Source organism: Mauremys mutica, chromosome 9, assembly GCF_020497125.1.
Source record: "Mauremys mutica isolate MM-2020 ecotype Southern chromosome 9, ASM2049712v1, whole genome shotgun sequence".
In the NCBI taxonomy this organism is placed as follows: domain Eukaryota; kingdom Metazoa; phylum Chordata; order Testudines; family Geoemydidae; genus Mauremys; species Mauremys mutica.
The window spans coordinates 56,669,046-56,690,406 of NC_059080.1; the positions used below are offsets into that span (position 1 = coordinate 56,669,046).

The 21,361-nt window shown below is 47.3% G+C and overlaps 1 protein-coding gene across 3 annotated transcripts in view; it reads left to right on the top strand.

Moving 5' to 3' along the window:
* Positions 1 to 21,361, top strand: part of GIGYF2 (GRB10 interacting GYF protein 2) — a 165,959-nt gene that overhangs the window by 42,123 nt on the left and 102,475 nt on the right. For all 3 annotated transcript variants that reach the window (XM_045030279.1, XM_045030280.1, XM_045030281.1), the window contains exons 5-7: positions 11,707 to 11,821; positions 18,465 to 18,576; positions 19,150 to 19,190. In XM_045030279.1, coding sequence (XP_044886214.1) covers positions 11,707 to 11,821; positions 18,465 to 18,576; positions 19,150 to 19,190 — 268 coding nt within the window. The remainder of the gene's footprint in view (positions 1 to 11,706; positions 11,822 to 18,464; positions 18,577 to 19,149; positions 19,191 to 21,361) is intronic.

Here is a 21,361-nt window from a genome sequence, read left to right on the forward strand (position 1 = left end):
GAGCCGGGTGGTATAGGGATAGGAATAGTTGATTGGGGTGCAGGAGCAGAAGGGGGTGGGCCGGGGGCAACACTAACGGACATGCTATGAGTGAGAAGATAGAATGGTCTGTAACCATTAGACCTTAATCTCTTCCAGAACCAGGAATAGAATTCAGGATTCCTGAGTTGAAACATGCCTTTGCTGCCTAGGTGTGAAACCCACTTAGGATATGTCTGCATTGCACACTAAGCTCAGGATTGAGCCTAACACCCCCCCCCCCCCCCCCCCCCCCCCCCCCCACACACACACACCAGTCTGAATCGGGTCAGCAAACACTTAAGGAGCTGCTCCAAGTCCCCTGCTAGGAGTTGTTCAGAGCCTGAGTCCCACTGTGACTCATGTCATTTTGCAGTATGGACGCAGCTCAAGCCACAGATCCGAAACAGAAGGTCTGTGTAGTGCAGTATAGACAGTTTGCATGGCTCTGAGACCCCGGGTCCAGCAATTAGATCCCCAAGTTTACAATGCAGTGTGGATGCTCAAGTGTGGTCTTGAAAATACTGAGTCCACAAGCCCACATACCACAGGTGCAGGTTTACAATGCAGTGTAAACATACATCTAGTGTCTTTCTCTCATCTAGTGTTTGGTTTACCTAAAGGATGTCTGCTGTTGCTACCAGTTACTCCGTTATCTCTAATAGTAGTGGTCCATGCAATGGATCTAAATATTCTAACTGTGCTGGCGCCCCACATGGAGGTCAGTATGCTTCCACATGATGGAATTTCTGCTTTTAAATTGGCTTTTTTAAATCATTGGGAAACTGAATTAAGTAAGTCCTCCTACATTAAAGTGGCAAAGCCAAGCAGTCGAATTAAGGTTGCCTGTGCAACCTTAATTCTTCTTTGAGTGATGGTCCTTATTGTATTCCAGTGAGGATAACATACATGTGTCATGCAGCTGGAGCCAGAGCTTTTCAACATAGTAGTGTCTGTTGGTCTGTGCATGCGCCCTTGCATCGCCTTGTGGTTTTGCCGGAGGCTATAAAGGGCAGAGTGGACCAACTGTGTTTTCAGTTCCATCTCACTGCCACATGGTCCGAGTCAGAGCTTCTGGTTTTCTCTTGTCCTTGGTGACCTGCTTTCCAGAAAAACTGTTTTTATTCTTGTATGTAGTTCGGATTTTACTGATTTTTGTAGTAATTTTTATAGGATTAAAGATTTTGGGACACTGCCCTGGTGGCTTCCCACTAAACTGTTCTCCCAGCGCCAATGTCTGGGCACTGGATTGTGCCAAAGATTTTGGAGTTCAAGGTTTGTGCTTCCTGCCTTTGCTCATTTTCACTCAGCAACAAGCATCAACACTATTTGTACTGCTTGGGGGAAGCCCACATCATGTCCAGGTGCAGTATGTGCCTCTCATTCCTGGCTTGTACCTGGGAAGGCCAAGCTCTCCACCTCAAGAAACACTTGTTGAGGTGGTCATGAGGTTGCAGTGGGATTCAGGTTGGGTGACCTCCTCCCCCATAATCAACCTGAGCAATTTGAGGAGTGCTCTCGCTACTGCAGAGCTCCTTCCTGAGTTTTAAAGCCTACATACTTACCAGTGTATGTGCTGGGGACGTTAAGAGTCTTGAGACCTGATAGCCCAACAGATGCACAAATTACCATTGAGCCTTTCTTGGATCCACAATGTTGATAGGTCAACATGTATGCTCTAGATCTCCACATGCGGTTGATCAAAGTGAGGTCTCTAAACCTACTTATTTACTTCTTCAAATGTTTAAAATACATCTAGGCACCAATATGGTGCTCTCTCTCCAATAAATAGTGGATAGTCAACTGAACATGAATTCGAAGTGCCATGCTGTGGCCAAAAGGATAAATATGATCCTTGGATATATAAATGGGAATCTTGAGTAGAAGTAGGGAAGTACTTTACCTGTATTTGGCACTGGTGCAACTGCTGTTGGGACTGTGTACAGTTTTGTTTTCCACATTTCAAGAAGGATGTTGGTAAATTGGAGTGTGTTCTGAGAAGAGCCATGAGAATGATTAAAGGATTGGAAAACCGGCCTTATTAATGATAGACTCAAGGAGCCTAATCTATTCAGTTTAAATAAAAAGTTAAGGGTGACTTGATTAGTATATAAGTACCTAAATGGGGAACAAAATAATTATAAGATCTGTAATCTAGCAGACAGAAGTATAACAAGATCTATTGGCTGGAAGTTGAAGCTAGGTAAATTCAAATTAAAACTACGATACAGATTTTTCACAGTGAAAGTAATTAATCATTGGAAGAACTTGGAGTAACTTTGGAACTGTGCTCTTGTGGTGGGGATCTTGACTGTGTTTGTGGGGACATGGGGGATGTGGCATGGAGCCTGCCCCCAGTCCATCTGTTGTCCCCCCCCATTCCCCCCTCCACCGTTGCCGCCTCCTACACCACCCCCAGTGGACACTTACCATCTGCCTCATCTCCTGCCTCAAGGGCTCAACTGCTTGCTTGGTTCACCATGCCATGTTTCCACCATTTGGGCCTGAAGCAGCAGCTAGCAAACATTGACTTTTTGCAGGTGCACGTGGGTGCATGTCCATCCCCCTTGGACTGACACCCCCCCTTCCCTGCAGCAGTCTCCCCCTTTCCCCTTGCAGTCCTTTGCTTCTCCCCCTGACTTTGCCACAGTCCCTCAGCAGCTTCAGTTTGTTTTCCTGCCCCGCCCTTTCCCCACTGTAGTTTTGTTTGCCCCAGCCTCTGAAGCTAGCCCCTTGGTTTTCCTGTCTCACCTCCAACCTGGTGGTTCCCTCCCACCACGGTCCCCCTGCTCCGACTAGCCCCTTGCCCCATGCGCTTGTACCCCTCCCCTGTTTCAATTTGACCCCTGTCTCACTGCACTCCCCCCAATGTTGTTATAACCCTCCTCCCCTAGTGCAGCTAGAGGAGCTGGAATCCCATCCTGTGTCGGTGACTGAACCCCCCCCCCCAAGGTCTTGATAGCTCTCCCCTGCCGGTGCTCTCCTCCCCTGCCTGCAGCCTAGCAGGGAGGAGTGGTCGGCCTGTTCCTCATTTCCTCCCCCCTCTGTCTCTCTCCTCCCTATTTCCTCATTATGGCGGGGGGACAATGCAGGTGCGACCCCTTGGGCAGCCCCCACTGCCCTTCCTCCACTTCCCCCCCCCCCCCGGTCATCCCGTGTGGCTTCCACCTTGATGACCACTGCCAAACCCCCTGCTACTGTCCTTGCTGGGGCACTGGCAGCAGTGGACAACAGGGTGAACTCCACTGCTGCCATGTCCCTTGACCCCTCCGATTCTGGGGGACCCCCGCCAGCCGGTGGGAAAGGCCAGGGCAAAAGGAAGGGTAAGGGCCCCGCCAAAAAGGCTAGGTCTCCAGGGCAGGGACTGCTCCCTCTACCGCGCCGTTCCTCCCTGTTGCTCCCTCCACCAACTCTGCGGGTGCCTCTCTCTCGGCCCCCAGGGCATACGCCCAGGTGGCGGCAGCTCCCCTGCCTGCCGCTATGTCATCTCTCTCAGCCACCGCCTCTGCTATCATCTGTAGTCGCCGGGTCTCCTTCCCTACCTTGACCAGGAAGCACGGCGGCCATTGCCTTCTGGTGCCCGCCTTGCCCCATGTGGAGACCTATGTGCGGGCATTGATGAGGGTGGTGGGGCCCATGGCCATCGTGGCGGCCTCCAAAATGTACCGGAACATAGTCTTCTTCCTGGCATCGGAGGCTGCCGCCCAAGAGGCAGTGGAGAAGGGCCTGGCGGTGGGGGAGTGTGTTCATCCCTCTGGAGGACCTGGGCACCCGGTTGGTCCTGACCTCCGCTCCTCCCTAATGCTGCCCTGCTACCCACCCTCTCTGCCCTGGGAAACCAATCTCTGTTGTCAGCCCTCTCCCATTGGGCTGCAGTGACCCCGCCCTCTGTCACGTCCTCTTGTTCCGCCGGCAGGTGCAGCTTCAACTGCCGCTGGTGGTATGTGACGGAGAGACGCTTGAGGGGTCCTTTCTAGTCCCCTACCAAGGGGCCCGTTACCGCATGCATTACTCTATGGGGGAAGCCCAATGCTACCTCTGCCGGGCAATGGGGCACATCTGGAGGGACTGACCCTTGGTCTGGCACGGAGGAGCATCTGGCACCCCCAAGCCCCAGCGAGGGGCTGGCACCCCTGGCTGCCTGGTGCCCAGAGCCGCCCTATCTCCTCCCTAGTCCACCACTGCTCCCACTCAGGTGCTGGGGGCACCTCCCCCAGCATGCCCAGACGACCGGGAGAGCCCCGCCTCCACTGCATATAGTCTGGCTGGGCCTATGGAGGAGGGTGCAGCGGATTTACTGCCGGGCATGGGAGAGGGCGAATCTTCCCTCCCCCATGCAGCCCCACCACTAGCTCCCTGAGCTCCAGTGCTACTGCCCCTGCCCCCCAGGCCCGACCCCTGTCCACCAGCCCACAGATGATGCCATGGAGGGGTGGGTCCAAGTACAGGGGAAGCGGGGCAAGCAGAAGGCTCGAGCACTGCTCCTTCCATCTGATGCGGAGGCCCCCCGAAAGACCAGGAAGGGGGCCACTGACACCGAGCTTTCTGCCTTGACCCCGGCTGTATCCCATCTGCTAGAGCCAGCTGGGGATGACGTGGCAGCAATGGAGGGTAGCACTGCCCCTCCTCTGCAGTCCCTCCCTGGGGGACCCCCCAATGGAACCCCTCCTGCCCCCTTGCCACCTGACCTCCCTACATGATCCGAGGTGAGAGTTGCTTTGGGCGCCGGTGAGAAGGTTCCCGGTGTGGTGGGTAGTGATTTTCCCTCCATCTTTGAGGAGATCGAGGCCCTGGGTCTGACCCCAGTCACCCAAGGAGAGGACAACCCTCTGCTCTCTCCCTCTAACCGCTGCTTCTGCTCCCGCCTCTGAGGAACCCTTGGACTTTTCTACCAGCCCGGCCACGGATGGCCCCCCCCACTAATGGCCGCCGAAACTATTGAGGCAATGGCCAGTGCCACGCGGCCGGGACCTGAGTCATCAGGGGCATCCCTCGTTGATGCAGGGCAGCCGACCTCCTTCCCGGGTGGGGGCCCTACTGCCCTATTGATGCCGTGGCCGCAACACTTGCCTTGGAGCGCGAGCCCGGTATCATCAAGGGCCCCCTTTCCACTCTACGGACCCCTGAGCCTGACTAAGAGGTGCCATCCCCTGGTAGCTCGGCTGCCGGGCCCCCGGTCCCAACTCTGCCCATCTCCCCAACCCTGCTTCTGACCCCTGCCCTGCCCCTGATGCCGACCCCCTCCCCACTTCCCATGCTGCTGTTGACGCTCCTGGGGCTGTCTCCTTCCCCATCCCGCACGATGACCCCCAGGGAGAGGCCTTCATGTTCCGCTGTCCTGACCCCCTAGGGGCTGCTATTTTCCTTCTGCCGCCCGCTACGGAGCCGGAGTCTGAGGTGGGCTGCATGGCGCCGGCACGTCAGGTGCTACGCCGGGGGTCCGCCCCCTGTCTGCCCGTCTCAGGCCACGGGGCTTTGATAGGGGCCCCACTAAAGGATGGCCAGGGGCCTGTAACCTCGCCCCCGATAGGCTGCGAGAGTTTCTCCAGGATGCCTGTGGGTACCGGAACAAGGTGCAGCTCGCTCTCCAGCTCTGGGGGGACTTTTATCAAATTCTCCAGGCTGTAAGGGCCATTCTGGGGGAGGGCAAAGGGACCGGGAGGCAGGCTGCTTTGACCTACCAGCGGGCCCACAAATTCTGTAACTCCTCGCTCACCTACGGGGTAGGTCATGGTTTGCTGCACGGCACAACGGGGGCCGTAAGTGCTCCTGCCAGCGAGGATCTCTCCCCCCACCTCCATGGCATCTACCATCTTCGCAACATTAAACACCCTGGGCTGAAGGGTGGGTCTCCGCAGGTGCCAGGTGCTCTGTTTCCTTTGGGAGCGGGGGTACTCTGTGGTTTTCCTGCAGGAGACCCGTACGGTTCCAGCTGCCGAAGCAAGTTGGTGGCTGGAGTGAGGGGACAGGGTCTATTTTAGCCACCTCAACACCACTTCGGTTGGGGTGGCTACCCTGTTCTTCCCTGACCTACGGCCCGAGGTGCTGGGGATTGCCAAGGCTGTGCCGGGCTGCCTGCTGCACCTCCGGATCCGCATGGAGAGGCTAGTGGTCAATCTCGTCAACATTTATGCCCCAACATCGGGCCCGGAGCGGTTGCATTTTTATCAGCAAGCGTTCGCCTTCCTCGGCTACTTGGAGTCTCGCGAGTGTCTGGTCCTGGGCGGGGATTTTAACACCGCTCTCGAGGAGCGGGACCGCTCAGAGACCGAGCAGTGCCCGGCTGCTGCAGGCGTCCTCTGAGAGATGGTCAACCATCACTCCCTGGTGGACATCTGGAGCGACCACCACCTGGATGACATCTCAACGTTTACCTTGGTCCGGGTGGAGGCCCGTTGGTCGCACCACTCCCGGTTGGACCACATTTATTTTTCATGCTGTCACCTTTCACAGGCCCACTCCTCCAGAATCCGGCCGGCCCCATTCTCAGACCACCACCTAGCAAGTGTGACAGCCTCTCTCTGTGCAGAGAGGCCAGGGCCGGCCTCTTGGCACTTTAATAACAACCTGTTTGAGGATGTGGGCTTCATGGCGTCCTTCCGGGAGTTCTGGCTTGACTGGCGAGGGCAGAGGCACACCTTTCCCTTGGTGCGGCGGGAGGTGGGGAAGGTGCACGCCCGGCTGTTCTGCCGCGACTACACCTTGAGCACCAGCCAGCAGAGAGATGCGATGATAGAGCAGTTGGAATGGGAGGTCTTAGAGCTGGAGAGGTGTCTGGCCGCCAGCCCCGAGGATCTATCCCTCTGCGGAGCTTGCCAGGAGTAGCGGGAGGAGCTCTGGCCCTCAAGGACCATCAGGCTCAGGGTGCCTTTGTTTGATCCGGCATCCTCTTCCTTCGGGAGAAGGATCTCAGCTCCTGCTTCTTCTACGCTCTGGAGAAAAAGAGGAGGTCGAAGAAGCACATCACTTGCCTCCTGGCAGAGGATGGCACCCCCCTCATGGATCCGGCAGAGATGTGCGGGAGGGCCAGGGTCTTCTATGCAGGCCTTTTTTCCCGTAATCTGACCGATCCTGATGCTTTCAAAGTGCTCTGGGACGGACTCCCGACGGTCCGCGTGGGTGACCGAGACCGGCTAGAGCTGCCTCCCACTCTGGCCGAGTTCTTGGGAGCCCTCCGCTGCATGCCCACAGATAAATCTCCGGGCATGGACGGGCTGACCATGGAGTTATACTGTGTGTTCTGGGACGTCCTCGGCCCGGACTTTCGCACTGTCTGGGCCGAGTCCTTGGAGAGCAGGGTCCTCCCCCTGTCGTGCAGGCAAGCCGTGCTCGCCTTGCTCCCAAAGAAGGGGGACCCCTGCGACCTTCGGAATTTGCATCCTATCTCGCTTCTCAGCACAGACTATAAAGTCATAGCGAAGGCCATCTCGTGCAGCTGGGGTCCATGCTGGCGGATGTCGTCCATCCAGACCAGACCTACACTGTCTCAGGCTGTACCATTTTTGATAATCTCTAGTTCGTCTGGGATCTCTTGGAGCTCGGGTGTGGGGATGGTCTGTCTTTCACCCTTCTGTCCTTGGATCAGGAGAGGGCGTTCGACAGGGTGGGGCCTGGTTATCTCCTGGGCATTCTGTGAGCATTCGGCTTTGGACCTCAGTTTGTGGGTTTTCTCCAGGTGCTGTATGCCTCCGTGGAGTGTGTGGTCAGGCTCAACTGGACCCTGACCGAGCCGATCAGCTTCGGGCGGGGAGTATGGCAGGGGTGCGCCCTCTCAGGCCAGCTGTACGCTCTGGTGATCGAGCCCTTCCTTGGTCTCCTCCACCAGAGGCTGACGGGGTTGGTGCTGTGGAAGCAGGAGCTGTGGCTGGTCCTGTTGGCATACGCCGACGACGTGCTCCTCCTGATCCAGGACCTGGGCGAGTTGGTGCGGGTGGAGGCTTGCCAGGCTGTCTACTCGGTGGCCTCCACTGCCTGGGTCAGCTGGGTCAAGAGCTCTGGCCTGGTGGTCAGGGACAGGTGGTAGGCGAGCTCCCTCCCACTCACGCTTCAGGCCATCCGGTGGAGCGCGGGTCCACTGCTGTATCTTGACGTTTACCTTTCTGCTATGCATCCGTCTCCACCGGAGAACTGGCGAGGTTTAGAAGACAGGGTGATAGAGCGGCTCCGGAGATGGACAGGACTACTCTTGTGTGTCTCCTTCCGAGGGAGGGCACTGGTGCTCAATCAGCTAGTCCTGTCCATGCTCAGGCACCAGCTCAACACCCTGGTCCCGGCCCCAGATTTCCTGGCCAACCTCCAGAAGTTGGTGGAGTCCCCCTCAGTGTGCTAGAGGTTGGTCCTGGCAGAAGTCGCCAGAGTCAGAGACCGTCTGGACTATGACCGGGGAGACTGGTTGGATCCCCTGATGCTCACTCGGCGCATGGGGCTCTCCAGACCTTGTACTCTCTGGCGCGTACTTTGGGAGGTGAGGGCCACTTTACCGCCCACTGCTCGGGTCTTTCTTGACCGGGTCCTGTGAGAGGGCATGCCCCGCCCACGCTCCACCCCAGGCCCTCCTGACCTTTTCATCGGGCCCGTGGAGCTACCAGGCTACCTCACCCCTTTACCATGAGCCGGCTGCACGAGTTGCAGCCGGTCCGGTTCCAGACCGTGCCATGAAAACATTTGTACATGCTCGTGCTCCACACCCTTCATGTCCTCACCCTCGTGTCCTGCCCCAACATGAAGTGGCAGGACCTTCTGGCATCTCTAGAGGGTGAGGAGCCCCGGTGGGCCAGCCTATATTCCACTGGGGACGTCAACTGGTGGATCCTTCATGGAGCTATGAGCACGGGTGTGTACTTGGCGTGGTTCACTCCCCTCCCAGACACCTGCCCCTTTTGTGGTGTGAGGGAGACACTGGCGCGCAGATATCTGGAATGTGCTAGGTTGCAGCCCCTATTCCCACTCCTCTTGGATATATTATTACGGTTTTGGTTGCACTTTTCCTCTCACCTGTTCATCTACGCACTCCCCATCCATGGCCCTACAAAGTTGTGGGACCTCCTTGTCAACCTCCTCCTAGGCCTGGCCAAAATGGCCATCTACAAAACCAGAGAGAGGAAGTTGGCTGATAGGGTTTTCTGCGACTATGGGGGCCTATTTCCACTCCTCCGTCCGTTCATGCATCCGGGCAAAGTTCCTCTGGGATGCGTCCGCTGGCTCCCTTGACACCTTCGAGGAGCAGTGGGTGCTATCTGGGGTCCTCTGCTCAGTGTCCCTATCAGGTTCCCTTCGTTTAGCCCTATGACCTCACTCCCGTTCCTGTTAACTCATTAGTTGTCCCCCCAATTATTTGGTATCTCAGACCTGTGGATCCTCCCCTTAGGCTGGGGGGAGGTCCTTTAGCAGTGCCTGCCCACTTTCCTGGATACCAACAGGACTACTCTGCTGTACCTAACTGGCCTGGGTCTATCACGTTTTAGATAAACATGCTATCTGTTGTTCATAAAGTGTAAAAGAAAGATTTAATTAATTGTTTCAAGTACATTTATTATTGAATTAGAACACTGACTCTAAGGAGATTATTTAAGAAAGGTTATAAGTTAAAGTAAAACTCACCTCTTGCAATTGCTCTGAGAAAATCCAAAGGAAGAACAGATTGCTCTGACCATTTGTGCTACTTAACCACCTTCCTGGTTAACACATTGAAGTTTGATCAGTTTCCTAATATGACAGTCCTTCGTGATTACAATTTTTTGGTGATATATTAAGTGTGACTACATGATTTCCTGTTTTCTGTATGTATGCTGTCTAACCATTGCATATGTTCAGTTTACCTTTTTTCCGTGGACATTTCTACAGTAGCCCTTTCTAAAATTTCCCATCACTGTTGTCTCAGCATCCGAAATGTTACCACTACCATACCTGCTCCATTCCTCTGTTTTTGGGAAATATTCCACAGCTTGCGTATGTTGCTGCTTTTAACTTTCCTAAGTAGTAGCAGAGTGAAATTGACTAGGGTTATGAATATGATTAATTTGCATTCTGCCAGTTTTCACTTAGCAAAAATCTGAGCAGCAGCAAAGATACTCAAGTATTCTGTCTGCAGACTGAGGAAGATATTACCACAGCTGTGCACGTTCAGTTAATTTTTAGAAGGTTTTCTTAGCAGTTATAAGAGCTAGGAAAAAAATGTTAAATGAATACTCAGATTTTCTAGAGGTTGACAACACTCACCAAAGAAAGCTTTGTACCTGCGATGGGTGATAGGATTTTTTTCAAGCTATGCTCATAGTTACCAGTCTCCCCTTGGAGAGGTTATTCCTTTCCAGATAGATGTCAAATATTTGTTTGGATTTATTTGAAATAGACTAAAGGCATGCAGCTTCCTGTTTCTTTGGACACCAGTATATAAAGACTAAATGACAATCTAATCGCTTGTCTCATTGTTACTCCTTTAGGACTCTTCAAGGCCATATTAAGTTAGATGTGTCCAGAGGCATGTAAGCAATGCTAGTCTACCCCCAGTAGATTCGTTTCTAGAAGACTTACAGAACAGCTACACGGAGTTCTATGCATTTTTTTAATTTAAAGCTTAGACTTGAAAGTACAACATGAGTCCAAGTTTGCTATGATAGTCGTACAGAATTGGTTTCTGGGCAGAAGTGCCCAAACTTCCAACTGTCTATGTTCAGAACATTTTGAGTGTTTCTGTATAGCTAGTTGTTCTATGTCGAAATCTTTTTTTTCCCTTTTAGTAAATCTTTTTTTCTTGTTTCTGTTGCATAGGATTTTTGTTACTGTTTTTTGTTACTAAAATGAGCTTTTTTTGTTTAAAATTTTAGTGAGTTCATAAAAATATTAAGTCTTCAGAAGTGGTCTATTGCTGTTACTATACTTTTGGAGAAAGATTATACTTCATAATTATTCAGAAGGATAGTAGTTGTAGTAGATTCCCTCTCAACCACCCCACATTCCTGAAGAAGGAGGAGATTGTATGTTACTGTCTTGCTTTAAAAATGAACTGATTGTCGCGCACCAATACCATCTCCATCAGTGAGTAGGCACATATTACTCACTTTTAAGGTGGCTATCTGACTATGGATTTTAAGTTATTTGACGTTCCAGTCAGTCATATGCAGGGAGCATGGGAGACAGTACTTGCAGTACATTTTTAATATCTTTTTGAAAATAAGAATTGCAGGTAAGTTACTCTTTTTTGGTCTGGAGTATAACTTTGTCACACAGCTCATTGTAATGTGTCCTTTACTGGCATGGACTTGTCCTCAGCCTCTCTACCTGTTTCTCTGGTTCTCTGTCACCATAGTATCTTAGCTGATACCACTATCCTTGCTGTTCAGGGAGCTGACTGTGTTGCATTCTTGTATCTTCTAGAAAGGCAGTGGAAAGATAAAGGCAAACGTTTGCTTTTGTTAGTTTAGAGGTTGAAAGGAAAGGAAACACTAAGAATAGAAGAAAAGGATGTCGAAAAAATGGTGCTTTAAATGGGATCACTTAGTAACTTCCCCATGTATCTAAGCAATTTTTTCCATATCTTTTGATTTGTTTTGTGGTTCGTGAGCATTTTCAATTGCAGAAAGTATATACAGAAGAGAGTCAGGGTAGGTATCATTTTTATGCTAAAAAGCATAGGGAAAGGTACGTTTGCTTGTTTATCTCACCTTGGCTGTCTCCTCTTCTTGGCAGAGAAATTTCTCCATGTCTGTAAACAGTGCTGCTGTCCTGCGGTTGACGGGACGAGGAGGAGGAGGAGGAACGGTGGTAGGGGCTCCTCGAGGTCGAAGTTCCTCTAGAGGTCGAGGTGAGCTGTTTTCTGAAGACTGGGATGATACAGTGGATGGGGGACAGATCTAGATTAAATTGTCTGAAAAGTGACCACCATTATTTGGATAACACCAGTAGGGGATTTGGAATTATGCAGCCAAATAAAACTGCCAAATTCCTGCCCTCAAGGAACTTCTCTTTAAAGGTCCTAACACAGCAGGGGTTGAGGAAGGAGGGAAAGTGAATGTGGGAGAATGAGGCTTGCAATACCACAAGATCACTAGGAACGCATGCATGTTACGTACATAGCTGGTTCCTCTTTTGTATGTTTATTTTGTTAAATATATAAATGTGGATTGAAGGAGAGTGATGAAAGGAACAGTTTTGAGGTGGACTATCAAGGAAAGTGTAAGGTTGCTTGACTCAGAGTTGTAAAGACTATCCAACCATAAGAGATGGTATTAGAAAAAGTTTGGTGTTGCTCATAAAAGAAGAGAACAGGAGCATTAATTAAGAAGTTGAAAGGGAGGGTTGGTTTTAACTTAAATCTGTGGTTTTCAACTGGGGGTTCGCAGAGGTCTCCCGAATGGTTCATCAGTTCATCTAGATATTTGCCTAGTTTTACAACAGGCTACGTTAAAAAAAACACTAGTGAAGTCAGTACATACTAATATTTCATACAGACAACAGCTTGTTTATACTGCTGTGTATACTATACACTGAAATGTAAGTACAATATTTATATTCCAATTGATTTATTTTATAATTATATGATAAAAATGAGAAAGCAAGCAATTGTTCAGTAATAGTGTGCTGTGACACTTTTTTGTATTTTTATGTGTGGTTTTGTAAGCAAGTAGTTTTTAAGTGATGTGAAAGTTGGGGGAATGCAAGAAAACTCAGACTCCTGAAAGGAGTACAGTAGTCTGGAAAGGTTGGAGAGCCACTGACTTAAATGATCAGAAAAAAGTCCTTATCTGTTCTGAGCAATGCCTTAAATAACAAACTGAAAGAGATTAGTGGAGGCATAAGGTCTCTCTTTGCAGTTTATCTTGTTCACTGATAGCACTTTGTTTTGTCAATTTCACTACTTCACTAAAGTCATTTTCCCTTATTTGTTGGGTCCTTCCACACTGCAGCATTTAAAGCAAATGGGGAAATGTGTCCTCAGATAATGCCAGGGAGGCTCAGGGTAAGGTATGCTACCTGAACTTACTTTTAATTTGTTTTGAAAAACAAAAATATATTTTTATGTTGATAGTATCCTTTAATCCTATAGCCTTCATGAGCACAATAATATGTTTTCATATATTAATAGATGTGATTTGTTGCATATAGAATGCTAGAAGCTGGAGATGGAGAAGACTTCTTGGGTCATCTCCATAGCCCAGCAAGTGCCCCATTTTTTTCTTATTCTGTCCCATTTAATTTTAAATGTCCTTAAATAGTGGTATTTCCACTACCTCCCTTGAAAACAATTCCATAGCTATTGGATGTACAGAAGTATTTCCTGATTTGGTTTTAAGGTTCCCCTTATTTCTAATTTTCTGTTCTTCCCCCATAATTCCACTTCCTCCTTTTGGATCTACACCTTTCAGATATTTGTGGTCTGCTCTCATGTGCCCCTTCTTAGTTGTTGTTTAGCTAAGCTGTATATATTTAGATCTTTTATTGTCTCAGTATCAGTTCCTGAGGACTCTAATTTTTTTCCCCTTCAAATTTTTCAGTATCTTTTTACTAATGAGTTGCCAAGGACTTATTTAAATATTTCAGGTACAGATGTACCAAAGAACTAGAGAGAGGGGCTTTTACTTCCTTGTTTGACATGATGCCAATATAACAGGATTGCATCAGCCTTTTCTGATGCCATACTTCATTCTTAACTGAAGTCTAATTTGCTCTGTCTCACCTAAGTGTATGCTAGTATTACAGCTGTCCAGGTTTCTTTTTCCTGTTGAATATCTGTGTTTTGGACATTTTGCTCAGGTATGTTAGGGTTCAAATTTACAAACACTTATACTGCATACGGTGCTTGTTGGGTAATAAATGGTCATAAACTGGACCTCCAGCATGCATTTCTCCCCGCCCCCCCCCCCCCCAAGTGGAATCTCAGTGTTTTCTGACCTTTTCTTATATATCCAAACCCCTTTGTATTTCTTTACCCTTCCTTTTTTATTTTGCAACTCTTGCATTTCTCTTCCCCTCGGTCACTAACATTTACAACGATAGACTAATTTAGTCAGATGTTGCTACCTGTACTCATAGGAAACATACCTACTTTTCAAATACTCCAATTGATTTCAGTGGCATTACTTGCAGAGTAAGATACCACTCACTGTGAATGAGAGTGGCAGAATCTGGCTCTAATCCAACAATTCTTCAGTTCTGTCAAAAATAGCAAACAATGTTATCTTTAAAAGTTTTCCCCTCCAACATTTGGTTTGTTATTTGTCTAGGGATAGGCATTATATTTATGGCATTATAATTAATAGAATCATTCTTCATTTCTTCTTTGAATATTGATACTGTATTTCCTGCAGTCTACCACTACCTACCCAGTTTTCAAGATAGATTAACTCAGAACAAAATTTAGCTTTCTTTGTTCAGATACAAGTTCCTCATTATATCCAGTTGTCCAGACATCTTTCTTGATTTTAATTAAATTCATCCTCATTTGTTTCACCCGCTTTTTTAAATTTTCCTTAATCTTTGCACGCCATATTCATTCTGACTTTTTTTGTTGCCCTTATCACCTGCCAAGCTTTAGCCAACTGTCCTTTCTAATTTCTTCACTGCGTTTTCACTTCCTGTATAGTTTTATTAACCATAGATCATTGAGAAGTTCACTCCAAATCATATTGGCTGCTTCTTGTACCTGGCATTTTTTTTCAGAACAATTACAGTTCTTGATTTTAAGGTGTGATTTCAGGATTACCCAGATAACTCTTAATTCAGGAAATAAACTCAGATTTCTGCAGTGACAGAATTCAGAATTATGCTAATGAGCCCTTAGTGTTCTTGAAGCTGAAGATGTATATCAATTAGTCTTTGATGAAAATCTGTGCGTAGAACTGATGAGATAACATTTACGTTGCATATTAAATGTTTTACTCAAGGATGAAGTTCTTCAAGTGCAGTTCTGCTTTGATGAGTGACTGTAAAAATGGTATTGTAAAATTCTGTGATGGTTTGTTGCTCAATAGCAATAGTTCCTTAACAGATTTTCTCAGTTCAGAAATACAAATGCTTTCTTAATGTTAGTCTTGCAAACTTAATCTGGATTCTGAAGGTCATTCTGTGTTGCTTGCAGCTTGCTACTCATCATGAGTAATAAAGCTTCTACAGATCAAATTCTGCCCTTGGTTACACCTGTGCAAGCCTATTGTCTGGAATAGAGTTGCACAAGTGTAACTGAGGGCAGAATTTGGATCTACGGTTGGAAGTTAGTTAAATTTATCTGATGCAGAAGTGAGAATTAATTTTATTTTCTGGTAAGAGTTGGTGATCTGTGGCCAATATTAGAAAGTTAGATGGTGAAGAATAGGAGAGAGAACAAAAGCAGAGTCAAGATTGGTGTTGTAACCTTAAATGAGAATTACATATATTCTGAGTGTTTTTAGACTTTTAAAATAATTAAACATTTTATTAACTTTTTGTTCTTTAAATAAGAGTGTATTTAAAATAAGGTTACTGTTGAAAATCTGTCAGAGAATAAATCTGTTTGATCTGAGTTTGTCATAGAAATTATTCTCTTATCAAAAATATGAACTTTCACTATGGCTAACTTAATTGCCACATCTAATAGATCAGGGGTCCCCAACCTTTTGAGGACCAGGGACCGGCAGAGGGAGCGCTCGTTCCGCGGCTCAGCTGGACCGCCCGCAGGCATGACTGCGGACGGTTCGCTGGTCGCGCGGCTCAGCTGGACTGCCCGCAGGCACGCCTGCGGCAGCTCAACTGGAGCCGGTGGACCTCCCACAGGCGTGCCTGCGGGCGGTCCAGCTGAGCCGCGCGACCAGCGAACCGTCCGCAGTCATGCCTGTGGGAGGTCCACCGGAGCCCCGGGAGCAGCGGACCTCCCGCAGGCATGACTGCGGAGGGAGCGCTCGTCCCGCGGCTCAGGTAGACCTCCCGCAGGCACGCCTGCGGGAGGTCCACTGGGTCGGTTCGCGGCCCGGTTTGTAAGAGCCGGTCCGTGGACCGGGGGTTGGGGACCCCTATAATAGATGACTAGCTGTGAGAGAAATAATCTTTTTAAACACAATTTAACAATTAGCAATAATGCCGAAATACCCCATTACTTAATTTGAGTGCATTCCATAAATTTCTAGGCATGTACAAGTGCATGCCTTGTAGCTCTTAGTGCAGAAGTCTCTTTAGGCTCTTTTAATGATCACTGTCAGTAAAAATTTTCAGTGAAACTGTATTCTGAAGTGTAACTTTACAATTAAGTTAGCATTATCAAGGCAGCTTAATCATAAAACCATCTGCTGGAGTGTGAAATTGCTCGTACCTAAAATCTCATGCATTTTGTGTGGTGTCACTTTAGTTGTGACTAACAAGTTTTCCCTGTTCTAAAGTAATACTCCACAAGCAATCCAAGGTCATGCACCTGACCTTTCCTTCTAATTGATTTGTTTTCCTGGGAGCTCCCTGTGGAGTGTAGTTAAGCCCTGTGCTTGGAGGACTGGAATGTTTACATTCATGAAGGTGGGTGTCAGAGAAGAAAAGGTCTCTTTGTGGACTGGGCTACAGACTTAGACTTTTGTTGTTGTTGCTGTTTTCTTGTTCAAGTAAGAGGCCATAACTGAGGCAGCTTTACCCAGCACTGTGCTGCCTATTTCTGAACTGAGGCATAAGGATGTTTTTCCTCCTATTTTTCCATTTTCACTGCCATTTCACAAATATCTAGGTCATAGACAACCTGAAATTCTACTTTAAAATATCTGAGTTGGGAAAATAAATTACTGCCAGATCAATTCTTACACACTGCTGTTATGGCAGTTCTTAATACTAAACCTCTAACAATTTGACTACATGAACACTGCATGCTACATACTAATTTATTTGTGGTGAGGGGGCTAGAGCCACATCTACTTTCTACTTAATGTGTATGGTGTGACTAGAGACCCTTGATTGCCTAGGAGATCTTGGTTCTGTTCCAAGCTCTGCTAAAGATTTCCTGTGTGATCTTAGGCCAGTAACTTAATATCTCTGTGCCTTAGTTCCCCATCTGTAAAATGGGGATACTTGCTTTGTCTTGGCTGTGTAGATAAGAGACAGTCTCTGCCCTGAAGAGCTTACTATATATATGTATAGCATCTAGCACATTGAGGCCTCTAGATACTACTGTAGTACAAATAATAAGAGCAGTGCTCCCCACCTCCATTTACAGTGTTTTGAAAACACCCTTTTTTTAGTTCTTTTCCTCTATCTTTATATTAGAGAGGCTTCTGTACTCTTCATTCTGACTTTGAAATATCAGATAGACCTTGTATTCTGTGCTTTGTCTATTCCACATTTACATCAAGACTATCAGCCTCAGGTACTCTAGACTTCTCCTTCACTCCACTTCCATAAGAAAATAGGGAAGGTTGGAGAACTTGATCACAAGAGAGTCAATTAGGGGGCAAGATAGGGTTGAATAAAAACAGTTAACTTATTTTTAAATGCAGTTTGCCCTTTCTGCACTAGGTACAGTCCGTTTAAAATCATATTTACTAAAACATATTTTCTAACACATTATACAATGCAACCTGTTTTTTCAGTCAAGATATGGCTTCAGTATCTTTATGCCTACCATATGACTGTTTGTTTGGTGGTGGTCTTTTTTTTTTTTTTTTTTTCCCCCAGGTACTAGCTTTGATTATCTTTTTCATGTATTCTGCATGTGTTCATAAACCAAGTTTGTCTTTTTGGAGTATAATATAAGGCTAATGTGCTTCAGTGTCAATACTGCCAGTATTCTAGCATGCACTCTGTTTATACTGACCTATTGCATATTATCACATATTTATACACTTTCTGCTTCATTAGTTTTCTGCATCAATTTCTTCTAGTTTTTCTATAGCTCTGTAGAAACTGCTTTGACACATCTTGATTATCTTTTCTGTGTGGTACTTATTACATCTTTCTCTTCTGTGTAAAATCTATGCATTTAATAATGGAACTGTTACATAATTGTTCAAGTTTCTTCTCCTCTTCTTCAGTCTATGCTATTTCACCTCCTTTCCTCTTGTTCTGTGTAGCTCTTCTATGCATTACTTTGTGTGCTGGACTATAACCAAGACTCAAATTACCTTATTTCCAAATTCCCCAAAGTTATTTTCATGTTCACTTTAAACCTACCCTATTTGGCAGCCTGTTAATTTGTCCTTCTCCATGAACAGCTCCAAACATTGTGGTGAAGTGTGATGAACAAGCTTGTGAGAAATGATCTGTCTTGAAATGTAGATGTTAATTTCCAAAATCAGTTTCTTGGGAAATGTTTAGCTTTGAAATATTAAGCCAGTGGATTTAATCACTGCTACTATTTTCATGAGATGGAGGAAAGACTTGCCCACTATCAGGTTGCCGTGTCTCATTAAGGGGATTATAAGAAAACGAGGTCACGTTGACGTTAGAAAAGGGAAGTAAAGTTCTTTTTACAAATGTTTTTCTTTGTTTTTTTGTCTTTGCAGGCAGAGGCCGAGGAGAGAGTGGTTTCTACCAAAGAAGTTTTGACGAAGTGGAGGGTGGATTTGGGCGAGGAGGAGGCAGGGAAATGCACAGATCTCAGAGCTGGGAGGAAAGGTAACAGAAAAGCCCAGACTTTAAAATGTACTGTAGATGCACCTGCTTGGATCCCATTCTTGCACCCTTTATTCACAAAAAATATTTCAGAAAGGCACTGTAGGAATGTGTACTGCTTGATTGTCTTGGAATTTCTAATGTGGATACCATATAGTGATGTTGCTATAAACCCAGCTGTTATAAACAAAACACTGTTCAAAAGCTTATATTGCTGATGGCTTGTGGGCATGAACAGAGCACTGCTTTGAGAAAGTGAGGTGTTCTAGAAACCTTCATTTTCATAGTAGTTATATTTGGGTGAAAGTTTGTATAGCTCTCATAGAGAGGGCTCTTCTGTTAGTTTTAGCTTTTTGTCTGTTTGCAATGCTTTAGGCCTAGCTTTTTAAATGTATTAAGGTGCCTAAAGATCTAGATAGGCTCCTGTTGGCATTTTCAAAAGCACCTGTACACCTAACTACCCTTCAAATTTTGGTCCCTTCGCTCTAGTGAGAGAGAGGAAATGTGTGAGAGTTGGACCTGAAATGATGGCATTCTTCCAAAGCCTTGTTTGAAACTTTTATTCTGCCTTTCTAGGGGAGACAGGCGGTTTGAAAAACCAGGGCGAAAAGATCCAGGTAAGATAGTTACTATTTATGTATATATGCCATTTTAAACCTTCTTATCCTCTAAAATGCACTATCAAAAAGTTCCTTAGAACATTCTTTGAGCTCTTGCTTTGTTTGAGTCATCTTCATCAGGAATTGCTTGAGGTTCTCATCTTTGTGTAATTGCTCTCTGTCAGAAGCAATATATTTTTGAAGTTTTAACAAATCCTCCCCTTGAACTTCATCTGGAGCTTGCTGCTTATTTGGGGCAAGCCAGTCCGAACACACGTGTGTTCCATTCTTGGCACTGACTTCAATTTGATTCTGGGGGCACATTCAAGGTGGCAGTGTTTGTCATGTAGATCCTGAAGTATTTGAGACCTGACTATTCCAGCAATTCTGTCCACCCTACTTTTTGATGGATTTGCAGTTAGTCAAAATGCTCTTGCTGTTTTTCTCTTGATATACCTTCTGGAACATACAACAGCATTTTCAGTGAGAGATTCTTGGCTGTGGAGCTCTTTGCTTGCACAGGAAATTAGTCAGAGTCATTGTCTGGCCATTTTTAAGGTACAGTGAAAGAGGTATCGGTTGTCTTATTTGAAGCATTATCAGCTAAGATGGCTCTTTGGTGAGTGGATGAAGAAGGCTTGGGGCAGAAAATATGTTGCCTGTTTGGAGGAGAAGTTTTCAAAAGCACAAAGGGCATTTAGGGGTCCAGGTACTGTAAGTCTGTAGGAACAGGGTGTCTAAGGCCTGGTCTACACTACGCATTTAAACCGGTTTTAGGAGCGTTAAACCGATTTAACGCCACACCCGTCCACACTAAGAGGCCCTTTATATCGATATAAAGGGCTCTTTAAACCGGTTTCTGTACTCCTCCCTAACGAGAGGAGTAGCGCTAATAGCGGTATTACCATATCGGATTAGGGTTAGTGTGGCCGCAAATTGATGGTATTGGCCTCCGGGCAGTATCCCACAGTGCACCACTGACCGCTCTGGACAGCAATCTGAACTCGCATGCAGTGGCCAGGTAGACAGGAAAAGCCCCGCGAACTTTTGAATATAATTTCCTGTTTGCCCAACGTGGAGCTCCGATCAGCATGGGTGGCGATGCAGTCCGAAATCAAAATCCAAAAAGAGCTCCAGCATGGACCGTATGGATGTGATCGCTATATGGGCAGGCAAATCTGTTCTGTCAGAGCTCCGTTACAGAAGACAAAATTCCAAAGCATTTTAAAAAAAACTCCAGACAGAGGCCATAGCAGGGACTCAGCGCACTGCTGCGTGACAAGCGTAACGGAAAGCCAAAGAATCAAATGGACGCTCATGGAGAGAGGGGGGACTGAGGACTCAAGCTATCCCACAGTTCCTGCAGTCTCCGAAAAGCATTTGCATTCTTGGCTGAGCTCCAAATGCCTGTAGGGTCAAACACATTGTCCGCGGTGGTTCAGGGCATAGCTCGTCAATTTACACCCCCACCCCCAGAAGTAAAAGGGAAAAAAATCGTCTCTTGACTCTTTTAAATGTCACCCTATGTCTACTGAATGCTGCTGGTAGACGCGATGCTGCGGCACTCAATTGCAGTATCCTCTTTCCCCCTCACTGGTGGCAGATGGTGCAATATGACTGGTATCCGTCCTCATCATCAGCCCGTGAGTGCTCCTGGCTGGCCTCAGGTGAGGTCGGCCGGGGGCGCCTGGGTAAAAAACTCCTGATCATTCCCAGTAGATGGTACAGAACGGCTGGTAACCATCTTCATTGTAGCAATAGGGGGCTGAGCTCCATCAGCCCCGCCCTTCATGTGTAAAGAAAAGATTCTGTACTGCCTGGACTATCATAGCAGCGGGATGCTGGGCTCCTCTCCCCCACACTGCTTAATGTCCTGTCTGGACTATCATAGCAGCTGGAGGCTGCCTTCCCCTCATTTTATCTCACTAACAAGACACTGTTTCTTATTCCTGCATTCTTTATTACTTCATCACACAAATGGGGGGACACTGCAACGGTAGCCTAGGAAGGCTGGGGGAGGAGGGAATCAACAGATGGGGTTGTTGCAGGGGCACCCCCTGTGAATGGCATGCAGCTCATCATTTCTGCGGGATCTGACACAGAGCGGCTGTGCTCTCTGGTTCTCTGATACACTGGTTCTCTAGTACACTTGCCCCATATTCTAGGCAGGACTGATTCTATTTTTAGAT